This window comes from Camelus ferus, chromosome 16, assembly GCF_009834535.1.
Source record: "Camelus ferus isolate YT-003-E chromosome 16, BCGSAC_Cfer_1.0, whole genome shotgun sequence".
Taxonomy (NCBI): domain Eukaryota; kingdom Metazoa; phylum Chordata; class Mammalia; order Artiodactyla; family Camelidae; genus Camelus; species Camelus ferus.
The window spans coordinates 33,458,116-33,479,062 of NC_045711.1; the positions used below are offsets into that span (position 1 = coordinate 33,458,116).

A 20,947-nucleotide genomic window follows, 5' to 3' on the forward strand; every position below is an offset into this window, starting at 1 on the left:
TACAAATCCTAGGAACATTTTCCTCAAAGGAAATAATGCTGGTAGGGACCTTTCAGTAATTGGAGACCCTCCAGCTGAGGACACCAATAGAAACTGGACAAAATAAAATTTAAAACCCTTGAAAAAAATGTTAAGGACCCAACAAGATGGTGACAAGTCTTCAATATAAGAACAGGGAGAAGACAGTAATTGGAAATGGAGATCTTGAACAGCACAGAGGTCCACATTAGCACTGGGGGCATTTGTTAACAGGGAAGAAATGATTGAGCAGCTAAGCTGTGCTTTTGGTTGTCTCATAAGGTCAGGGAAACAAAATTGGAGTCTAGGATCTGGCAGGAGCAGGAACTCTGGTAAAACACCCCACTTTGGGCTGAGACACTTAAGAGCTACATCTGATGGGTAAAGATGAACCAGAAGTAAACTAGGCCTTGTGGTCCTGATTTGTGTCACCTCATTGGCCTAGAAAACTTCAAAACCCTGAACTTGGACTGAACTGGTCCCAGGTGGCAGAAGCAAATGAAAACCCTCTCGGGGGGAAAAAAAAAACCCATCATCCTACCTTCAGATTATTTCTACAAATATTTTCAAATATTAAATCCAGCACACAAAAATAATTAGGGGTAGGAAAAGGCAAGAGAATCAGCAGAGTAAGGCAAGAGAAATAATGATAAAGGTCACAGGGTTAGAGTACTAGAGGTAATCTTTTAAGATTATTCTTAATATTGTAAAAATGTGGGAGAAAAGAGCTAGAGTCTATGGGGAGACGAGAGGTAGAGCTGGAGGAAGGAGGAGCAGTGAAAGTTATAAGAAGAAAAGTCATGTCATCACCTCCGTGTTGGAGAACATAGTATTTCCCTAACACCACTAGAGATTATTTGAGGAAATTCTCCCTCAGTTCTTTTCTTTTTAAAGTAACATCACATTTCAATTGCTCAGTCAGGAATGGTGCTTCCTCCTGGTATAGCTAAACCACAGCAGCTGATAACAAATGATATTCTAAACAGTAGCATATATAAACTAATAAAGGATCTAAATCAGGAACTCTTGATATGTGATCCTCTGATACATGCTCTTTCGGAAGTCTGTGAATCTCCTGAAACTGTATGTTTTAAAAGGGAGACAATAAGGGAAATTTTCATTTTTCCATCTTCCAATTCTTTGCCACCTACATTAAAAAAAAAAAAAAAAGGAACGACTCCCCGCAACCCATAGCAGAGGCTGCAAACTCAAATACCCTCAGAATATAAGCAATTTTAATATATCTGGCAAGGCTAGGGGTAATGGCAGTAGGAAATGATAAAGTGAATTGTGAACTGCAGAATATACAGCCAGCCTGAAGGCACTCTAATTCTGTTTCTTTTTAATGTGCTTGCCAAACCGTTTTTTTGATACCTTCTCTAGAAAAATTTGTCTACTATTTTAAAAGTAAATATAAATTGGAGGTTAAGATGGTGGTGTGAGATGGTTTTCATAGTTCTTAGTAAGAACCACCTATCAGTATGGAGGATCCAGAGGGCAGAAATGTAGGGAAGAAGGATCTGGAGGTAGATGGGAAAACGAGATCCATGTTAGGCTACCAATGACACAGGTAACTGTCAATCTCAACTGAGGGGGGAGAAGTGCCTGAACTGCAGCAGGTGCACAGAAATCTAAGGAATCTTTAATCACAGCACCCCATCTCTTGAAAGTGAAAGTGTCTGAATTTCTCCTACTTATCTTCCTTTCCCTTCCTTCCTTCCTAAATTACTGACTCTTTAAATTAACTCACCTAGAGTCTAAGATAAAGAATCAACTTTTAGGGAGTCTCTCCAGTTGCAAAGGGCAGTATTTAGATACCTAGCTTCAAGGTATGGAATGGGAGTTAGCAATAATGCAACTTCCTTAGAACACTAATCTTTGATTCTTTTTTTGGGGGGTAGAGGAAGGTAATTAGGTTTGTTTATTAATTTATTGAATCCAGGACCTTGTGCATGTTAGGCACGCGCTCTACCACTGAGCTATACTCTCCCCCGTAATCTTTGATTCTTACTAATTTTGGTTTGTTCAGACCAGCTCCCAGGTAATAATATTACACAGGACAAACAAACTTAAATGTCTTACGAATTTTTTTGAAAACCCAGACAATATGCAAAATTTTGTATGCAGGTGTAATTTTCTGGAGTGACTGTCTATAAATTTTATCAGTGATCCATATATATATATATATATATATATATATATATATATATATATATATATATACACACACACACACACACACATATATAAAATTATGTTATACACAATGAACTTACACAATGTTATATGTCAGTTACATCTCAATAAAGCTGAAAAAGGAAAAATTAAAAGCCTAAAAAGTAAATTTATCTACTAATAATCCTATACTCTGCTTACTAATAACCTAGACATACACAAATAAATGAAGAAAAAAAATCCTCCCAACACACACACAAACATACACAGTGATCTCCCTTTTGCTATTTAGGAATAAAATTTTTATAAGATTACGGACTCTTTGCATTTTAAAAAATTCATTAGTTTGGCACTTAGCTAAGAGAACAGGCTTTTAAATGCTTATAATCTTTCATCACAACATCCCACTATTCTGGCCCTGTCCCACTGGAAGTGGGAATTACTGTAGGGACAGGACATATAGAGATAGAAAGTACTCACTGCTTGGCAACACTTACACTAGTGTTTCCTTGCTTACATAATTGCCCCCAATGTACAACAAGTGCTACGTGCACATCAATGTATAATGATGACTATTTGGCTGAAATGAAAAGCAATACTTGACAAGCTCAAGAACTTTAAATGCTTCACTGAAACCTCAAAGACTGATGTTTATCACTGAATGTTCCTTAGGGTTTTAAACTGAGATTTCTAACGTCTGCTTGAAAAGACCTATGTTTGAGATACAAAATGTGGTAAAGATGTGCTACTTCTGTAATACTATAATACGTCTATATTTCCATATTATTCCCCTATTGGCCTGGATTTCCTTATCCAAAGCGCAATTTATTCTAATGTGGAAAGCCAGGTATTTACACGCTGGTCACAGTAAGAAAAGTGTTATCCTCAAAAGTCACCTTTGTCCAAATGGCAAATTTATTCTCTGTTGGCTTCCAAATCTGGAATTTATTCTAGAACCTACACATTAAAATAATGTGATGTAATCACCCAGGCTTAAAGAGAAAACACCATTTTAGGAAGCAGTCTTTCACTGGACTGTAATAGTACAGATTATGCAAGGGGAAAGGCCTACAGCTATAAGGGCAGAAGGGAGTTCTGAATACAAAAAGGATAGGATAACAGGAATCCTGGTGAACCAGTCGCTAAAATCTTCAAAGAACGACTGGTAGGACCTCAGAGACTAGAGAAACCGCAACAAAGAAGGGTAGTACAGCCTGATGGTTGTGAGATTTAAAGCTGAAGTGTTAGGGAAGAAGTAGGAGTATGGCCTAGAATTGACTCTCTAGGGCCAGCAATTAAGAGAATTTGAGTGTTCACATATTCCTGATTAATTTTACTATCCTTAATATTTACTGCTATCTCTCTCTAGTATTTACCTCTACCTTTTACTCTGGTATTTTTCTTATTTGAAAAATGGTCTAATTTTAATAGCTGTTATTATTTTGTAGTTGAAAGCATTTGTTCATTTAATATTTGTTGGATACTATATAGCAGGTACTGGTCTGAGCACTAGGGATGCAGGATGAAAATGCTGAACAAGCTCAGAGATCCTCTAGTTTAGCACAGTTCATTTAGTATAAACTAACATCTCAGCTCCCTAGATCACAGTTTAAGAAATCCAGTTCTAAGCAAAGATATCTGTTCTAATACAGTAAATATGGTCTAAGACAGTAACTGGATACAGTAACTTTCTATAATGTATATGGTTCATGCTTTTTTGTGTGTGTGTGTGTGAACATGTTTTAAGACTGGCTACATACTGGTAAGGGGAATAATGTTATACTTTGAAAAAAGTTTTTGAATAATGGTAGGAAAGGTAGGATCAGTACAAAAAGGTGGTAAATTATCTTTTCTTTTTATCTTTCCTTTCTATGTTAATCTAGAAAAACAAGTCAGCACTGAGAGATAAATCAGAAAATGTTAGCTGCAGCATCAGAATCTTAAAATGACACATGAGACAGATTTTTCCAAGCCTAACCTCATGAAAGTGGCATGAATTACTTCATATCACTTATTTTCAGTAAATATTTTTAAAGTCAAAACCCATTACAGCAAGTTTAAAGGAATAATAGCATTGAAGATACAATACTATTGATTATAAATTGCTTAATAGTATGGATTAATCTAAAAATGTTTATCTGTAAATAATCTGTATAGATTAAGGGGAAAGATCTACAGACAGTTAGAAGGCAGCAGGTAAATTCTGAATACAAAAAGGGTGGGATACCAGGAATACTGCAGAACTTTTCCATTGGAAGACAAGGATGAGTAGGATTCATGCTTCCCAGACACAGAATAACAGCACATATCAAATATGTAGAAAAAGTAAGGAAAATTCATTGCTTCATTTAAACAACTTTCTTTAAAATTTCAATTTACTCCCTTGAGTGAGGGAGAGCTGGACTGGTGACTTGCTTCTCACGAACAGAATACAACAAAAAGTGACAGGATGTCGCTTCTGAGACCAAGTTATAAAAGACTGTCACTTTCACTTTGCTTGCACTCTCTCTGCCTCCTGCTTGCTCACTCTCATGAAGCAGGCTGCTGTGGGGTGCAGTGCCCTGTGGAGAAGCCATGGCAAGGGACAGAAGGTGGCCTCTGGTAAAAGCCAGTGAGGAACTGAGGCCTTCAGTTCAACAGCCCATAAGAACTGAATCTTTCCAACAACCATGTGTATAAACTTGAAAGAGGATCCTTCTCTAGTTAAGCCCTGAGATGACTACAGCCCAGGCTGTCATTTTGACTGCAGCCTGTGAGAGACCCTGAATGACAAAACCAGCTAAGCAGCATCCAGATTCTCGACCCAGAGAAACTGAGAGATCATAAATGTTGTTGTTTTAAGCTACTAAGCTTTATGGTAATTTATTGTATAGCAATGGATAACTAATACAAAGACCTACTCACAAGGGTAATCAATAAATAGAATTTAACCAGTACTCCCCACATCTTTTAAATTTAAATGTTATAATCAGTAACTTCTAGATAAGGAAAAACAAAAAGACAAAGAGGATTTTAAATGACTTAGAGATAAAGGATGGCAGTGGAGACATCAGATACAGAATTCACAAACCTCTAGTGGGTAACAAAACACAAGTCAAGAATACCTTTCTGTCTTTTCCTTGTTCTCACTGAATTTTTCATGAACATTGGGTTGCAGGAATTCATGTACTGCTCAGAGAAAGAAAAACACAAAACTCCATTTTTTCAGAAATAGACTTATATTAATACATACACGTGAGTGATGTTATCAGTCATAATAACTGATGTTCCAGACATTGTGCTAAGCACATTATGTGTATTATCTTATTTAATCATGACAAACACCCTATGGAGCAGGCAATATTACTATGTTTATTTTACAGATGAGGAACCAGAAAATTAGAAAGATTAAGTAATAAAAGTTATACAGCTAGTAAGTGGCACAGTCAGAACTGAACTCAAATTTATCTGATCCCAGGACCTGAGCTATTTACCACTATGAAAGGCTGACTCCATTAAAAAAAAAAAAAACCCACAAAACTTAGTATCTATATACAGACTGCTTATAAAAACAGGCCAATGACTACAGGTTACAGACATAATTTATCCTCTTTGCAAAGCACTCATAAAAAAGATATGATAACCTTCTTTACCAACAGCATTCTTAGACAAAAGACAGTTCTGAAACACTAAAATAATTGTAGCTAAAATTTACCTAGCACTAAGTATGGACAACATAATTGTTATTATTTTACACATTTTAATTTATTACATCTTCACAGCATTCCTAACATGTAGGTAATATAATCCTCATTTTACAGATAAGGAAATTAAACATTCTTATGGTTAAGTAATTTGCCCAAGGTCACACAAGCAGTAAGTGGTAGAGTCAGTATCTGAACACACAGGCAGTCTGGCTCCAGGATCTGTAGCCTAAACTAGTGCATTTTACTGACTCAAAACCAAAAGTTAAACTGGTTTTCAGAGTTAATAAAAAAAAAAACCCTGCCCATTTGGATACCTAACTAAATTATGGATCTAAGCTCCATATTCACAGGCCAAGTTTACAATTTGTGATGCAAAATACCTTGAGAAAGTTAATCTAAAAGTCAGTTAAAAGACGGTTAATCTCTTAAACAGTGATTAAATATAAATCAGGAAAACAACTGAAAATGTTCAAAGTGAAAAGTTTTATTCAACAAAGCATCTGTTCATCGAAATTACTTTCTAACATGTTGAGAACTTACTAGTGGACAAGGGAATGTGGGGATAAAAAGCTATTCATACTCACATTTTAGCTCTTTGGCATGTTTATGTTCATAATCAGCAATCAGGCAATATCTCTCATACTTAAAATATACTAAAATTATTCCTGTTTCTCTCTCTACTTCCTATACTGACTTTCATATCCTGATCAGGGCAGCACTGCAGTTCAAGTATTCCCTTCATTTGGTTTATAAGTCTGCCCAATCGCCAACTTGTAGGTTTTTCTTGTTGTTGTTCTAACAGTTGCACCATTAGCAACCTTTGTTTCATTTCAACCTTTATAAAAGCATTTCTTTTTTCCTTTTTTTTTTGGTTGGGGAAAGTATGTGTCACAGATTCCTTTGAGAACCTGTTACAGAAGGAAGAACATACATGCATGCAGAATAGTGTCTTTTTATAATTTTAAGGAGTTTAGACCCCTCCCTAAAGCTCACCAATTTAACTCAGGTTAAAAATCCTGCTGTATTCTTATTGTGTTTACAACATGGTAGACATAAGGAATACACAATGGAAGATGTGAATTACAAGAAAAAGGCTCCTGGTACTCATATACCAATCAAAAATCAGATAGAGGGCTTTATTTATAAAGTATAAAAATCACAGCAAAACAAATGAAGCATGCCTAACTATTTAGGATGAAGATAACATTTGACAATGTTTTCAGGAAAAAAATGAGAAAACAAATCATCTTTTTCTTTAAAGTGGAATGACTGTGATTATACAGGAGTTGGGAAAGGAGAATTCAAAGGAGTCCTTTTTATTTAACATTTTACCTATCTACAGTGGTTTGTACTTGGGCTAGAGAATGTACAATGTTGATAAGAAATCCAAATGAAAAATCCTTTACAAATTCAAAAAATATCTAATATGAATATTCATTTTCAAATAACTATCATAAAATGCTCTTCCATTCTTGAGTTTCAAATACATTCTAATTTTGTTGTCACCTTAAATAACATTGTCCTTTGAAGGACAGAGGCATTTTTAAAGAGATTTAAGAGGATCTATTATAAAAAGATTAATCTCAAATTCCTCTGAAAGTATCTGGTGTGGATAAAAGCCTGTCTATTTTCAGAACACTGGTCTGGACTTTGGCCCTTAACCTCGCACATGTAGTCAAAAGCCCTATAAAACTGTCGACCTGGCCTGCCATCTGTGTCAAGGTTCATTTCTACACTTGAAATTAAAGTACTACTATAATGTGCAACATAAAAACTTTAAAACTAAGGTATAGGAATATTGCTGTCATTCAGTTTATTGCTGTCAATAGTTTCAATACCAATTCATTGTACAAATTTTAGAAAACGAAGATGTTAATGGTGATGACGAACAATAATACCAGGAAGGGTAGCTAATATTCCTTCTTGTTTATTTTGCCCGAGCTAAGCATTTGCTCTAAACATTATTTTACTTACTCTTAACGGCTCTCTGAGATAGACTCATTGTAAAAAAAATTTCTATCACAATTTTATAGATAAGGAATTTAAGGCTATGAACATTACATGCAGTCACACACCTAGTAGGCGACAAGACTCAGGAATTAAACCCAGATCTAACTTCAGAACTTGAGCTCTCATTCACTTACAAATGCTGGCCAAGAAAGAAAATTAAAACCACCTGTAATCCCACCAGCCAGATAACAACCACTGCTAACATGAACTAATCTACTCTCTCCTTGGACATCCCAACAATCCCAATTCTCTCCCTCTTTAGGCAACTAATGTTAGTTTGGTGTATTCTAGACATTGTTCCCTATGAATGTATATTCATGTATCTATACAAACACATACTTGTTAACTTATAGAAATAACATGTTATATATAATGTTGCTGTGATAGGAAACTGAGGCACGGAAACATTACATGGCATATTCAAGATCGCAAAACTAGTATGGGACAAAATCATAATTGAAACACAATTAAGACACATTTAACTAAAAATGACCATAAACCTTTACATCTTTTTTTTCCTGATTATTTAGAAAACACTCTAAGATCTTGCGCTATACCTCAGGAACATCACTATAATAATTACAAAATTAACTAACATTTATAAGCATTTACTATAAACCAAGCATTCCATCAAGTACTCCGTACTTATTAATCTGATTTAAGATTACCATTCCCATTTTTGCTAATGAGGAAACTGAAGCTTAGAAAGGTTAAGAGACTTGCCTAAAATCACACAGCTAATAACATTCTGCAGGCAGAAAAGTTAGAGTGTAGGATGAACCTGTTCTCTTATTTTGGGAATTGTTTTATTAAAAGCACTGATATCAGTTGGTTACCCTAAAAAGAAAATACAGCCCTGTCTCATACTTAAGAACTGAATTTTCTACTTTTTAATTTAAGGGTAAGTCAAGGGGTGCTTATAGGATTTACACAATAATAGAATTAGGGGCAATGTACTTCTGGGCTATATTGTATCCACGTCGAGAGTTCAACCATAAATCCTGCTTGTGACCTTACATAAATCACTTAAATTCTCTAGGTCTTAAATTCCCCACTGTAAGACGATTATCAGACACAATTCACTTGACATCCCCTACTCTGCTAGTTCAGTTATGTAACATCAATCATCTCCATGGTTTCAGTTGCAGAACCAAACATACTGTTTACTTGTATTTTTCCACATACAACAAATCTGATTTGAGGAACAGTAAAACTTAAATTAAGCATTCTAGAATCTAATATTATGTAGATCAAATCCCTCAGTTTACTAGACAAATATTTTAGATCAACAGCTACATCCCACTGTAGCTTTCCCTAGACTCTGCAGACCAGTATCAACGACTTGCTCTGGTTTGATCCACAATTTCCTTTTCCTTGAAGGACAACATTGAAAACTTCATATGGATACACAGATACCGCATACAAAACAACAAACTAAGAAAAATATGTGTCCATTTCTCAGACACAAAAGCTTTATTCTTCCCACCTAAAATACAGGCACCAAAAGGTTTAAGTTTAGATAATAAGGAAACATCCCCAATTACTCTTCAGAAGTCAACAGCAGAATGAAGCCTACAGCCTTGTAAGCAGCCTGGGCAGCCCTGTAATCCAGCTGGTTCTCAAAGTGTGGAACCTCAACCAGCAGCTTCAGTGTTAACTGAGACTTTGTTAGAAAAGCAAATTCCCAACCCACCCAGGCTTCCTGAATCAGAAATTCTGGAGGTGGGTGCTACAATCTGCATTTGAACAAGTCCACCAGGTTATTCTGAAGCATTCTAAAATTTGAGAACCACTGCTTGTTTTAACCTTTAGCTTATGATTGTTATCTCTGAAAGATATACTGTTTTCCTAAATATGCATGTGATAAGGAATAAAAGTGGCCAGGAAGATATCAGAACACTAGCTTTAACTGTACTATTATGTATGAAAATATAATAAATTATATCATTAAATGACCGTTGTTCTGTTAGTATATTTGTTCGCTTTATGAGTATACTGACCTCATTTGTTTATTGTTAATTTTTGGTACCGTGTATAAGATAATAGCTTCAACCCTCAGGTCACTAACCTTACCTCTGTAGAAACTTACTTTCACAGAGTTTAATAACTATTATAAAAGAGCAAATCACAGAGAAGTTTCTGTGTCTTTAATCCGTTTCAGATAAGAAAAGGAGACACTGCGGAGCATGGCAATGAACATTTTGGCAGTATGTTTTAGTTTCTTCTGGTTTTCTGAAAATCTTAACTGAGGTTTGGTTTGGTTCAGTTCCAATTCAGCAAAGATTCGTGCTTGTGGAAAATACACGTAAGTAATAACATGGACAGGATTTCTCATAGTGATTCAGCACTGGCATTGTAACCAAGAACAGCTACCTTGCTTCTTGACAGTAACAATAACTAGATTAGATTAAGGATGTCAGATGGGCAATCAGGAAGTAAAAGATTAGTCTTCCCACAATCATTCTGATTTGCAAATCTGGAAAAGAAACGGCCTCTGATAGGATTTCTCTTCCAAAGCTCAATGCAGAAATAGAGAATTAGTGCATTTATTTATTTTATTACATTAAAATGTGTGAAAAAATGCAAAGCATAATATTTCATTGCTCCCAAAATGTGACAATACCTCAAAACATGAAAAAAGATTCTTTTAACAATGTGCTAAGGTGCCATTTTAAGAAGCTATTTTGTTCCTTTTAGAAATAGAAAAGCTGGTTCCTGATACATATCTGCAATTGATTTAAAAATGAACAGTCATCTAGGACAGTGGATGAAGCGTAAGGCTCTGCATGCACCCTCAAAGCAAAATCCCCAAGGTCTTTCAATATTCAAAACTGATTCATAAAATCAAATGTCTCTGATTAAGTTTGGCTCAAGTTTTCACCTTTTAATTTTTTTTCTTTTTTCTAAACATGTCTTCCCTGGCTTCAGAGGTTCCCTGATATTTCAGATTACAGCTACCATTATCTTCCCTCAAACCAGAAATCATCTTATTCTGCTGATCCCCAATGCTGTAAATATGTAGTAGTTGCATCCACTGTGGTTTAATAGCAATTTTAATGAGCACAAATAAACAAAAGACCTAAAACCAAGTCTTCTAAAGTCCTTTACTGAAGCTATGATCTGTATACTCAACTAGAGCTGTGAACATTTCGACACAGCTCTATAGACTCACTGTAGAGTGAGTGTAAAGGATGTTGCCAGGCAACTCATCTAAGTTTGGAAGAATCTAAGCATTGATAATGAGTCTGTCTCAGTTTGGCTCCCACACAAGAAGGGTTTTAGTGAACTCTCACATGTGCTCACAGGCCATTCATGAGAAGAGGTGTTTCTAACAGAGTGTCCAGTAGTCCAAATTAGGAACCTTTAATGTTTCTTTTCTAACTCAAGTATGATGTTTCCAACATCATAATTATTTTCTACGACTGTCCAGAAACACAACAGGGATTAAGTAAAATAGGTAATATGTAAAGGACCAGTGTTGAGTGAACATTTTTATTTCTATCTTTAACATGCCTGATTGCACATGGCCAAAGCAAAATTTCCCCAAGTATCTCAGATCACAAGAATCACCCTGAAAACGATTTCTCTACCAAATTAGTTTAATTCTTTTGAAAATTATCTCTGAAATTGTTTTCAATACCTACTCACATAATTATACCCACAGTCAAAAAGGATGTTCAGTAAAACTGTGTTCTAATAAGGAAAATACGCAATCAGTTGCAAAAGAGGTAACGGATATATTTTTATGAATAAATAGTATACATGCAAAACACTGCTCTGCTGGATGGACCTGATCCAAACCTCCCTCTTTCAAAGCAGGCACTTTGCATGCACGCTTACCAGGGCAGTATGCATCCACGTCCAGTTTCTGAGCTGAAGTGAGAGTTGGTGAGCCAAGCTCGGATTCTGGAATTCGTGGGCTCTCAACAAACTTTGCTTTCCTCAGAGGGGCTAAGGACAAGAAAGAGGGAGAGGGAGAAGGAGAGGGAGAGGGAAAGAAAAAAAAAAAGAGAGAGAGAGGAAAATAGGAAGGAAGGAAGAAAGAAAAAGGAAAGAGAAACAGGGAAAGAGAAGGGAAAGAGAAACATAGAGGGGTCATGAGTAAGGGGAACAGCAGGCAACAGATGGAAGCACTTAAATGAACGACACACTCTGTCAGACTCAGATCAGGTTACCCTACTTTTTTGTGCCAGAAAAAAAAAATTAACTGCATTCTTCATAGAGGAGATGGGTCTTGTTAAAAAGTCACTGCAAACTGGAAAAGCTAAAATCTAATCATCAAAACTATAAGCGTAAATTGTAATTGTCTAGTCTATTACCTTCAGTTATTTTCTTTCCTTATAAAGCAACGAGCTTTCTTGTCTTCCTTTGCCATTAAACACAGGTATTAACTGAGTAAAGTCCAGGACTAAGTTTTAAGATTTTGTTTATAATAATTGTAATAAAAAGTTTTCTTTATCCAGAAATACCTACTGTAATACTAGGTTGTGATGAATGCCTTCAATAGGATTAATCTACCTAGCTTAACAAGGAAATCAATCACCTAACTGCTCAGCTATTGGGTAAGAAGTCAAAACTGCTAGTGGACCAAGATATTAACTAGGCCATGCAGGTTTGAAACCGTATGCTAAAGATAGAGATGTGATTTAATTACAAATACAATCTTGAGGTCTATGGAATAATAATAATATTCCATGCCATGGAATCCATTCATTTTTGTAAGGAATGAATGAACAAAGTATAACTCACAAACTGAAAGTTTTCTTACTAAAAGCTTATATAAAATTTATTTAATGATTTTTAGGGGGAAAGTTGAGGAACATTACTGATATACATTGAAACTATCAGTTAAATACATTAAAAGTTAAACTTATTAAAAAAAGTGAAAAAAGATTAAAAAAAGTTAAACTTATGACAATTGTTTTGATACTATCAAACTGAGTTCTACTAAACTATAACAGGGTTAGAGTGCTTAGCATAATACTGGTGCAAAAACATCAGTTGAATCTGAAATTGATTTGTATGCATTAGACATTTGTATCATAACTATAGGTGTCCCAGACATGTGAGTGCTTAGGATCATGTTACTTTTTTCAAAAGTTTCCGCATATTCTTCAAAATCCTCATCCATTATTGATTCACAGGGGATTCTAAGTTATCCCTAAAAGACTCTGTAAAAAGTAATATAAAACTTTGTCATTATGATGAGCAGAATTCTCCTCTATTTTCTTTGGAAGATAAAATATAAAGTATTAAAAAAATATTTTTGATATGTGCCAATATGCAACACCTATAGTCAACTAAATCACACTTTAAATCTTAGGATATGTATGTATATATCAAGTGTATGTTAAGAAAACAAAAGAAAGCCTCACTGTCCCCATGGCAACAAAGGCTAAGGGCGCTAACAGTACATATGGTTCTCCACCCAAAGCAAGCTTTGGAATTAGCAGAGCTCTTACCTCTGCTGAGTGCAAAACTTGAGCCTGTTTTAAAAATCACTATCACAAATGAAGATCTCAAGCGATTTATATGCGTATCTGCAGGCTACTTACAGCCAATTTTTGAATCTCTTTCATTATAATCTCACCAGTCAATTCAAAATTAATGAAACATTTTCTGTATCCAACATTGCTTTGTATAGGAGAAATTATTATAATTTAATTCTTAAAACTCTTAAGTCCTTTACTAGAATTTTACTATTTTATTTTATGATGAAAGTGTAACTGTTTTACCTGCTGAGTTCTGACAAAGACAGCACAGGTCCCTGCTCCAGGGACTCTATACATCTAAAAATCTTAATAACAATTTTTATAATGAAATTTGGAGCTAGTAGACAGACAGAATCAGCAATTTAGGGTAGATATGTAAGAAAGAAACTGAAGAATGGCAGGAGAAATTGAGGGAGGTAGGAAGAATGTGTAAGAATTATGAGATGGGGTCAAGGGGGAAAATTAGGATCCTAGAGATCTGTGAAACTCAAATCCATGCAGACTTCTTTATTTTCCCTTCTCAAGGAATTCCAACTGTTACCTTTGTAGCTCATAGTGGAAGTTTAATTCTTTTTTTCTACTTTCATCTCTACCCTCATCCGTGGGACACTGTGCATGTCTAATGATGAATTTAAATTATTTTATAAGGTAGATTATAATGTTGCTCTCACCCAAATAATAGAAGACTACTGTTATCTCTAAGTCAACCACACATGGAAGATGGGACACAGTGTTTTCTTTGGAAGCCTGGAATTCTAATATATTTTACTGTAAAAAAAAAAAAGTATATAAGATGATTCAGATGGGTAAAAGAACCCTAAGTCAGAAGGGTTTACCAGGTAGTTAAACAAGTAAGTGGTTGAAATGAGATAGGTAGGGGACTTTAAAACCAAACCAGGTACTTCATTGCGACATAAGGGATAACAGGAAACTACTGATCTGGGAAGAACTGAACCAACACTGGGAATATGAATCTTATACTGTAAGAGACTTGAGTTTGGAAATCTGGCAGAGGTTGACAGGAGGATGCAAGCTGGTTAAGAGTATGGGCTTAATCATTCCAAAGATTTAGGTTGTGTCTCTACTACTTAGTAGTAGTAAGAAACTAGGCAAATTAGTTACCCTCACTAAGCCTCAGTTTTGTCAAAAAGTCAGGATTATTACGAGGCTTAACTGGTGCCCGGCTAGCTCAGTCGGTAGAGCATGAGACTCTTAACTAATTCCAGACATGTAAAGTACTTAGCATGGTGCTTGGATATGGTGATATTAGCATAGAACAAATCCTCTATAAATGCTGGCAGTTTTTATCATTGTTTCTGTTGTTGCTGTCATCATCATCACCATCACAGATTCAGCATAATTTTGGAAGTCTGAATTGTGTGCGTGAGAGGGGTAAAACAAAGATGTCTATGACGCCATGGCAGAATGAGAAGAACAGTGGTATCACCAATTATGTTTTAAAAATTGACAAGAGAATAATGTTGAAGAAAGCATGTAACACCTCAGAAGGTAGCAGAATACCCAAATCAAAGTGGTCCATGTTTGACAACGAGAAATTTGTGGGTACAGAGAGAAAGTTAAAGAGTATGATTTAGACCACTGGTTCTCAAAATGTGGTGCCTAGACCAGCAGCATAGCATCACCTGGGAATTTGTTAAAAATGCAAATTATCAGACCTCAGGTCAGAAGAGTTGATGATCAGAAACTCTGGAGGGTGTGAGCCCAGCAATCTGTGTTTAGCGAGCCCTCCAAGTGATTCTGAAGCACACTAAAGTTTGCAGACTGCATTAGAGAGAGATATCTACAAATACCTCATGCTAACAGATCACTGAGAGAACTTTTCCTAAGAAAAAAGTTGAAATAAAATAGAAATCAAGGCCTCATCTCTGAGACTATTAACATCTGTGGTAAAAGCTAGGATTTCTTTTTAGTCACTCTTTCAGCAATGTAACTCTTATGTTACATTACTCGAAAAAAAAAAAAAAAAAGCTCCAAGTTATGAAGTATTCATCATTTGGGGCCTATTTTGAAGAGAGCCCAATATGTCTGTACTCACTAATTCTTCCCATGATCTTTGGTGGGGTGGGGTGGGGGCGGGGCAGGGGAATAAGAGTAACCAGATATATCACACAGAAACGTTCATGGTGAAAGAGATAATCCACCTATGGAGGCTCCTCCGTAAACTGAGATGCTGTAGATGATGCTGAAGCTCACCTAGTCCAAGCAATTATAAAGGCATTAAAATATGAATTTTTAAATAACTACTTAAGTATTTGTTTTTGATAAAAGTTTCATAGCAAAGAGGAATTTTTAGGAAGAAGCTGGCACAAGATTCAGATAATCATGGGAGAATGTAATGGAGGCAGATCAAATAAAGCAAGGATCAGGAAAATGAGAACTGAAGGATAAATATAGTGATGAACAGAACAACATAAAGTACCAAGAAAGTACTTTCACAAGTTGGTTTTGAGATAAAAAGCATATTCAGTAAGGTTAACCTAAAGACAAATTCATTGTCAAATGTAAAAGGAGGATAAAAAGATTTTAGGCATAGACAAGAAAAAGAAATACAAGGCACCCAAATTAGAAAGGAAGAAGTAAAATTATCTTTGCAGATGACATAATCTTATATGTAGAAAATCCTAAAGATTTTTATTCTAAAAAATTAGAATAAACAAATTTAGAAAAGTTACAGGATACAAAATCAACACACAAAAATACAATAATGATAAACAATCTGAAAAAAAAATGAAGAAAATAATTCAATTTAGAATAGCTACAAAAAGAATACTTAGGAAATAAACTTATCTAAGGAAGCTAAAGACTTGAACACTGAAAACAACAAAATGTTGCTGAAAGAAATTAAAGACACAAATAAGTGGAAAGACATCCCTTGTTCAGAAATTGGAAGACCTTGTATTGTTAAGATGGGAATACTACCCAAATGATCTATAGATTCAATGCAATCCCTATCAAAATCCCAATGACGTTTTTTGCATAAATAGAAAAACCCATCCTAAAATCCATATGGAATCTCAAGGAACTCTGAATAGCCAAAATTATCTTTAAAAGAACAAAGCTGGAGATCTTAAACCTCATGATTTCAATATTTACTATAAAGCTACAGAATTAAAAACAGTGTGGTACTGGCATAAAGACAGACATATAGACCAATGAAAAAAAGTAGAGATTCCAGAAAAAAAACCTATGGCCAAATGATCTGACAAATGTACCAAGACCATTTAATGGGGAAAGGACAGTCTTTTCAATAAATGGTGTTAGGAAAATTGGATATATACATGCAAAAACATGAAGTCATAGCCTTATCTTGCACCATATACAAAAATTAAATCAAAATGGATCAAAGACCTAAACGTAAGTCAAAGCTATAAAATTCTTAAAAGGAAACATAGGAGGAAAATATCTGAACTACAGAATTGTTACAGATGTAGAGAGAAACAGGGGAAAATCTATCTGGGAAGAGAAAACTCTAAATAAGTTATTAACAAGAGCTTCATAGGCAGAATCTTATAATATTCACAATATTTTAGAGCTTTGGGTACCACGGATTTCATGGAATGGGGGTGGGAAAGAAGTGGAGAGGGAGAGATACTATTTGTGACACTCTATTTCCTCCTTAATCCCCAAACTATGGTGGGTTTAAAATTGGGAAATAGGTGGGAATAGCATCCTTCCAATCCAACTGGTATCTTGATTAACTACTTCTCACGACTGTGCTTCAATGGTAACATAAACCACACCCTGAAAAAAGGAAGAATACCAAGGAGCTTTTTTCCTTTTCAGTGATGCATCTCCCCCACAACAGAGGGATCAAAAACAAAATTTGAAAAAAATTGAGAGGGAAAGAAAAACCAATAGAATTTGACAATTTGACATAGGCTAGATGTTAGTGAAAAGAAGATGAAGAGAAAAAACTATAATTCATATAGTTCCTTGTTTTTCGCAAGGAAAAAATATCTATGTATAGAAAATAAAAAACATGTAAAAGAAATAAACACCCTCAGCTGCAATCCAGAAAAAGAAAATTAAAATTTGGTATGACAATTTTTTATCAAACAATGGCTAGTCTACTGTAGAAACAGTTTCTGATTCATTACAATGAAAAATAAAACTTTACTGCTCTAACCAATTACAAAATTAACATATAGTTGGCAAAGTATCTTTCTGGTTCACTTTTTTTCTATAAAAGTTTAAAAAAATGAATGTTTTATAAATTTCTCTTTTCCCTATTTCCTCCCCAAATAGTATATGTTATTATCCTCTTTAGTCTCCCCATTCTTCCAACTCTAAATTACAAGTAAAAATTACTGCATGTTGTTTCATACTCATATTATGCTGTGAAGTATGAAATAATTAGAACACATTTATATTAAATCTGAATAAAGATATATTAGTACAGCTAGAAATACAAAATTATTCTTGACAACAGATTATTAGAGATCTGATTTCTTTGAAACCTATACAAATATAAGTGAAATATGAAATGTGCGCAGTGTGACAAAGTCAACTATGTTAACCAATAGAAGTATCAGTTCATTTGTGGCCCCCAGTTATCCACGGATGGACTCTCAAACAAACGTTCCCTATCTCCACTGATCATAGTGAAGAGCTTTATAATACTTCATAATATATGAAGGGTCTCATCTGTTCACTCACCAAACTTGGCACAGCAGGGAAAACCCTTCAAAAGTTTGCCTCTGGTCATGAAGAAATGGAAAAGGAAAGGTAGAGAAGATGGAGAAGAGAAAGTATTTTATTTAGGGGAGGCGGAAGGAAGGATACAGGTTGACAGGATTATTGGGACAGGATGTACTGTGGGTGTACACAGATGAAACCAGCCCTTCTAACAATTCAAGCAGAACAAGAGCTAGCACCAGAGTCCAGAGGAAAAGAGGTGTTTTCATCTACCCACAAGCTGGTCAGTAAAGACTTAAGTCTCTCAAGCTTACTTTTAGACGTCATATAAAAATTCATAAAAATTATGAAATATATTTCATAAAAATGATGGTTCTCTCCCATAGACATATAACCACAGTTATAGGCCAATCATGGTTCTTTCTTTGTCCCTAGGGCAGGCCAAGAGCTAAAACAAACAACCCTAAAATCTCCATGGCTTAAGACAATAAAAAGAGTTCTCATTCAATATGGGTGTTCAGTAAGACACTTCTTATCTTAGAGTCTCAAAGTTCTCTAGTAGATTCTTTTTATCAAGCTAAAGACCAGGGGGGAAAAGGGAAGAACTGTACATGTGAAGTTTTTATAGCCTAGTCTGAAACTGGTACACATTATTTCTACTCATATTATTCAAAGTTTAGTCACATGACACATTTATTTACAAAGGCGGCTGGGATATACAGTTTAGCAGTGTGCCCAGGAGGAAAGGGGAATAAATTTTGGTGAATGTATTAGTATTCTTTGCCATATTCTACAAAATTTATAAAAGTTAGATGCAGAACTAATGAACAAAGCAGTAAATTCTGTATAAATTTAGCCCCTTTCTTTAAATGGGCTGAATATACATTATGAAGAATTATGAGCCGCCTAAATTTATACAGTTATTTTCTTTCAAGTATAATGCTTTAGGCTGTAATGCTTGGAATATAGTATTGTGGCATGTGGTAGCTGGCTAAGAATTATTTGCTAATGAATAGCATACAGTATAAAGTCAAAGACAGCCATTAACAAATGAAAGTTTTAATAAAACAAATGACTTAAAAAGTGAATTTCAAAAAGCACTCATGTGTAATATAAATGTTAATCACACTATAAATCACCTCGCTGACTTAGACTTTCATAAAACAAACAATGCATAAATCATCATTATAATTGGACTATAATTATTTAATTTCCAGCTTTATTTTCCATAAAAAAAAAATCCAACAAAATACACTGAGAACATAGTTGAGTTAAAAGGGAAACACCAGAAAAGGTACTCTGGCTGTGTCCAAGCTCTTCTACATTTAGGGATACTTGAAGGAAGCATTAACAAAGGAAGTCAACAGGAAGGCTAAGCAGCTGCTTTCTGAGCTTTCTAACCCTCCAAGGCACGTAAGTTACTGGCAGATCAGTCCGATCTTTTTGAGCCTTATTTTAAAAGCTTTGTTTAGGCAGGTCTGGAGTGAATTTTTACCCTAAAGACGTTTAGCCCTACTACCAAAGTGTGTCCTTTCTCCAATCTCTACTGAATGCTCCAGGTTTTAAATAAGATCTCTACACTCTGTAATGAAAAAAATCTCCCATTCCTGGCAGAACTCTAAGAATTGATCGGTTTCTAGGTCGCTGGTATTTATTCTTTATTTAGCCTCATGGAGTCTCACCCCACCTATGAGCAACTCAGTATTAAGTTAAAGATTCAAAAGAGCCCCTATGCAGAATTCCATAGTTCTGTTTCTGGTTAGCTCCCCATTCTTAAGTGCTCTGTAAATCTCAGTTGCCTTGGCTTCCTCAATTTCTGATGTCTGTTTCTTCAGTTTGGTAAGACTGTCATTCTCTGTTTGAGTTCTCCATCATCAGGAGAGTATCTTTAGGCAAAAAGCCAAGGTTCACCTAGTTTCCTCTCCCATCCTTTCTCCCAGGGATCAACATTACTATGCTGTCAACTGTCTAATGTCTGAAAAAGATTGTTTCTAGTGGGAGTGCAAGACCAGTACTGCTTACTCCATTCTGATGGGAAGAAGTCTCTCATGGTGTTTTAATTTACATTTCCCAGATGTTTAGTATTCATAATGTGGCTGACAAAAGGCAGAACCTTTGTCTTACATACCGCTATAACCTTAGCAATGCTTGTAACAGTGCAGGGCACAGATCAAGTACTATTATTTGTTAAATTAATTAACTATTTATGTTTGTCTATATATTTTTAGAGGTATAAATGATCTGTTTATGTGCTTCATCCATTTACTGTTTATGGACTAAGAAAGCTTGTGATTCTAAGGTATATCCAAGATAACTCAAGAGTAAGTCTCCCACATAAGTTCTATTTTCATGCAATTATGCTGTGCTACACAAAGGGATACACTAAACAAATTGATACATAGATAGACTATACAACCAATAAATAAGGAGACACATGGTGCTCCAAAGAAACAGTTACTTCAAAAATGAGTGCAATAATTTTTAAGACATTCCTGTAAGATAGTACGTCAATGGAATTTTTAATAAATAGAAGTTCTCATTTCAATACGAAATTGAGACTTAAAGCTTTATTTACCATACATGTTATTACAAAGAAAAAGGCAAACTATTGTAGCCTACAACACATTGTTGTAAATGTCATCTCTTTACAGCAGTGAATGGCAAAACTCAGGGTGTTTGAGATAAAATAAGGCAGTGTAGATTTCAATTACCTATTTTAATATCTCTGCATATACAAATCAATAAGAGTTCAGAAAAGCCTTTTAATATGCTAACACAATATTCAAATGCCAATTAGTTTAATAGTATTAGGTTTCATTTCTATACATCTGAAGAAGTGCTGGGTTTTTGATAAAATTGAAAGGTGTCCCAAATTTCAAAAATATTGACATGTTGACTTATGTATGATTA

At 35.0% G+C, this 20,947-nt stretch overlaps 1 protein-coding gene across 9 annotated transcripts in view; it reads right to left on the minus strand.

Annotated features, from left to right (window-relative positions):
• TANC2 (tetratricopeptide repeat, ankyrin repeat and coiled-coil containing 2) overlaps positions 1–20,947 on the minus strand; it is a 304,320-nt gene that overhangs the window by 149,097 nt on the left and 134,276 nt on the right. For 6 of the 9 annotated variants that reach the window (XM_032457143.1, XM_032457141.1, XM_032457140.1 and 3 more), the window contains one exon: positions 11,730–11,840. The exons of the other annotated variants lie outside the window; for them this stretch is intronic. In XM_032457143.1, the coding sequence (XP_032313034.1) occupies positions 11,730–11,840 (111 nt within the window). The remainder of the gene's footprint in view (positions 1–11,729; positions 11,841–20,947) is intronic. 9 annotated transcript variants of the gene reach the window in all.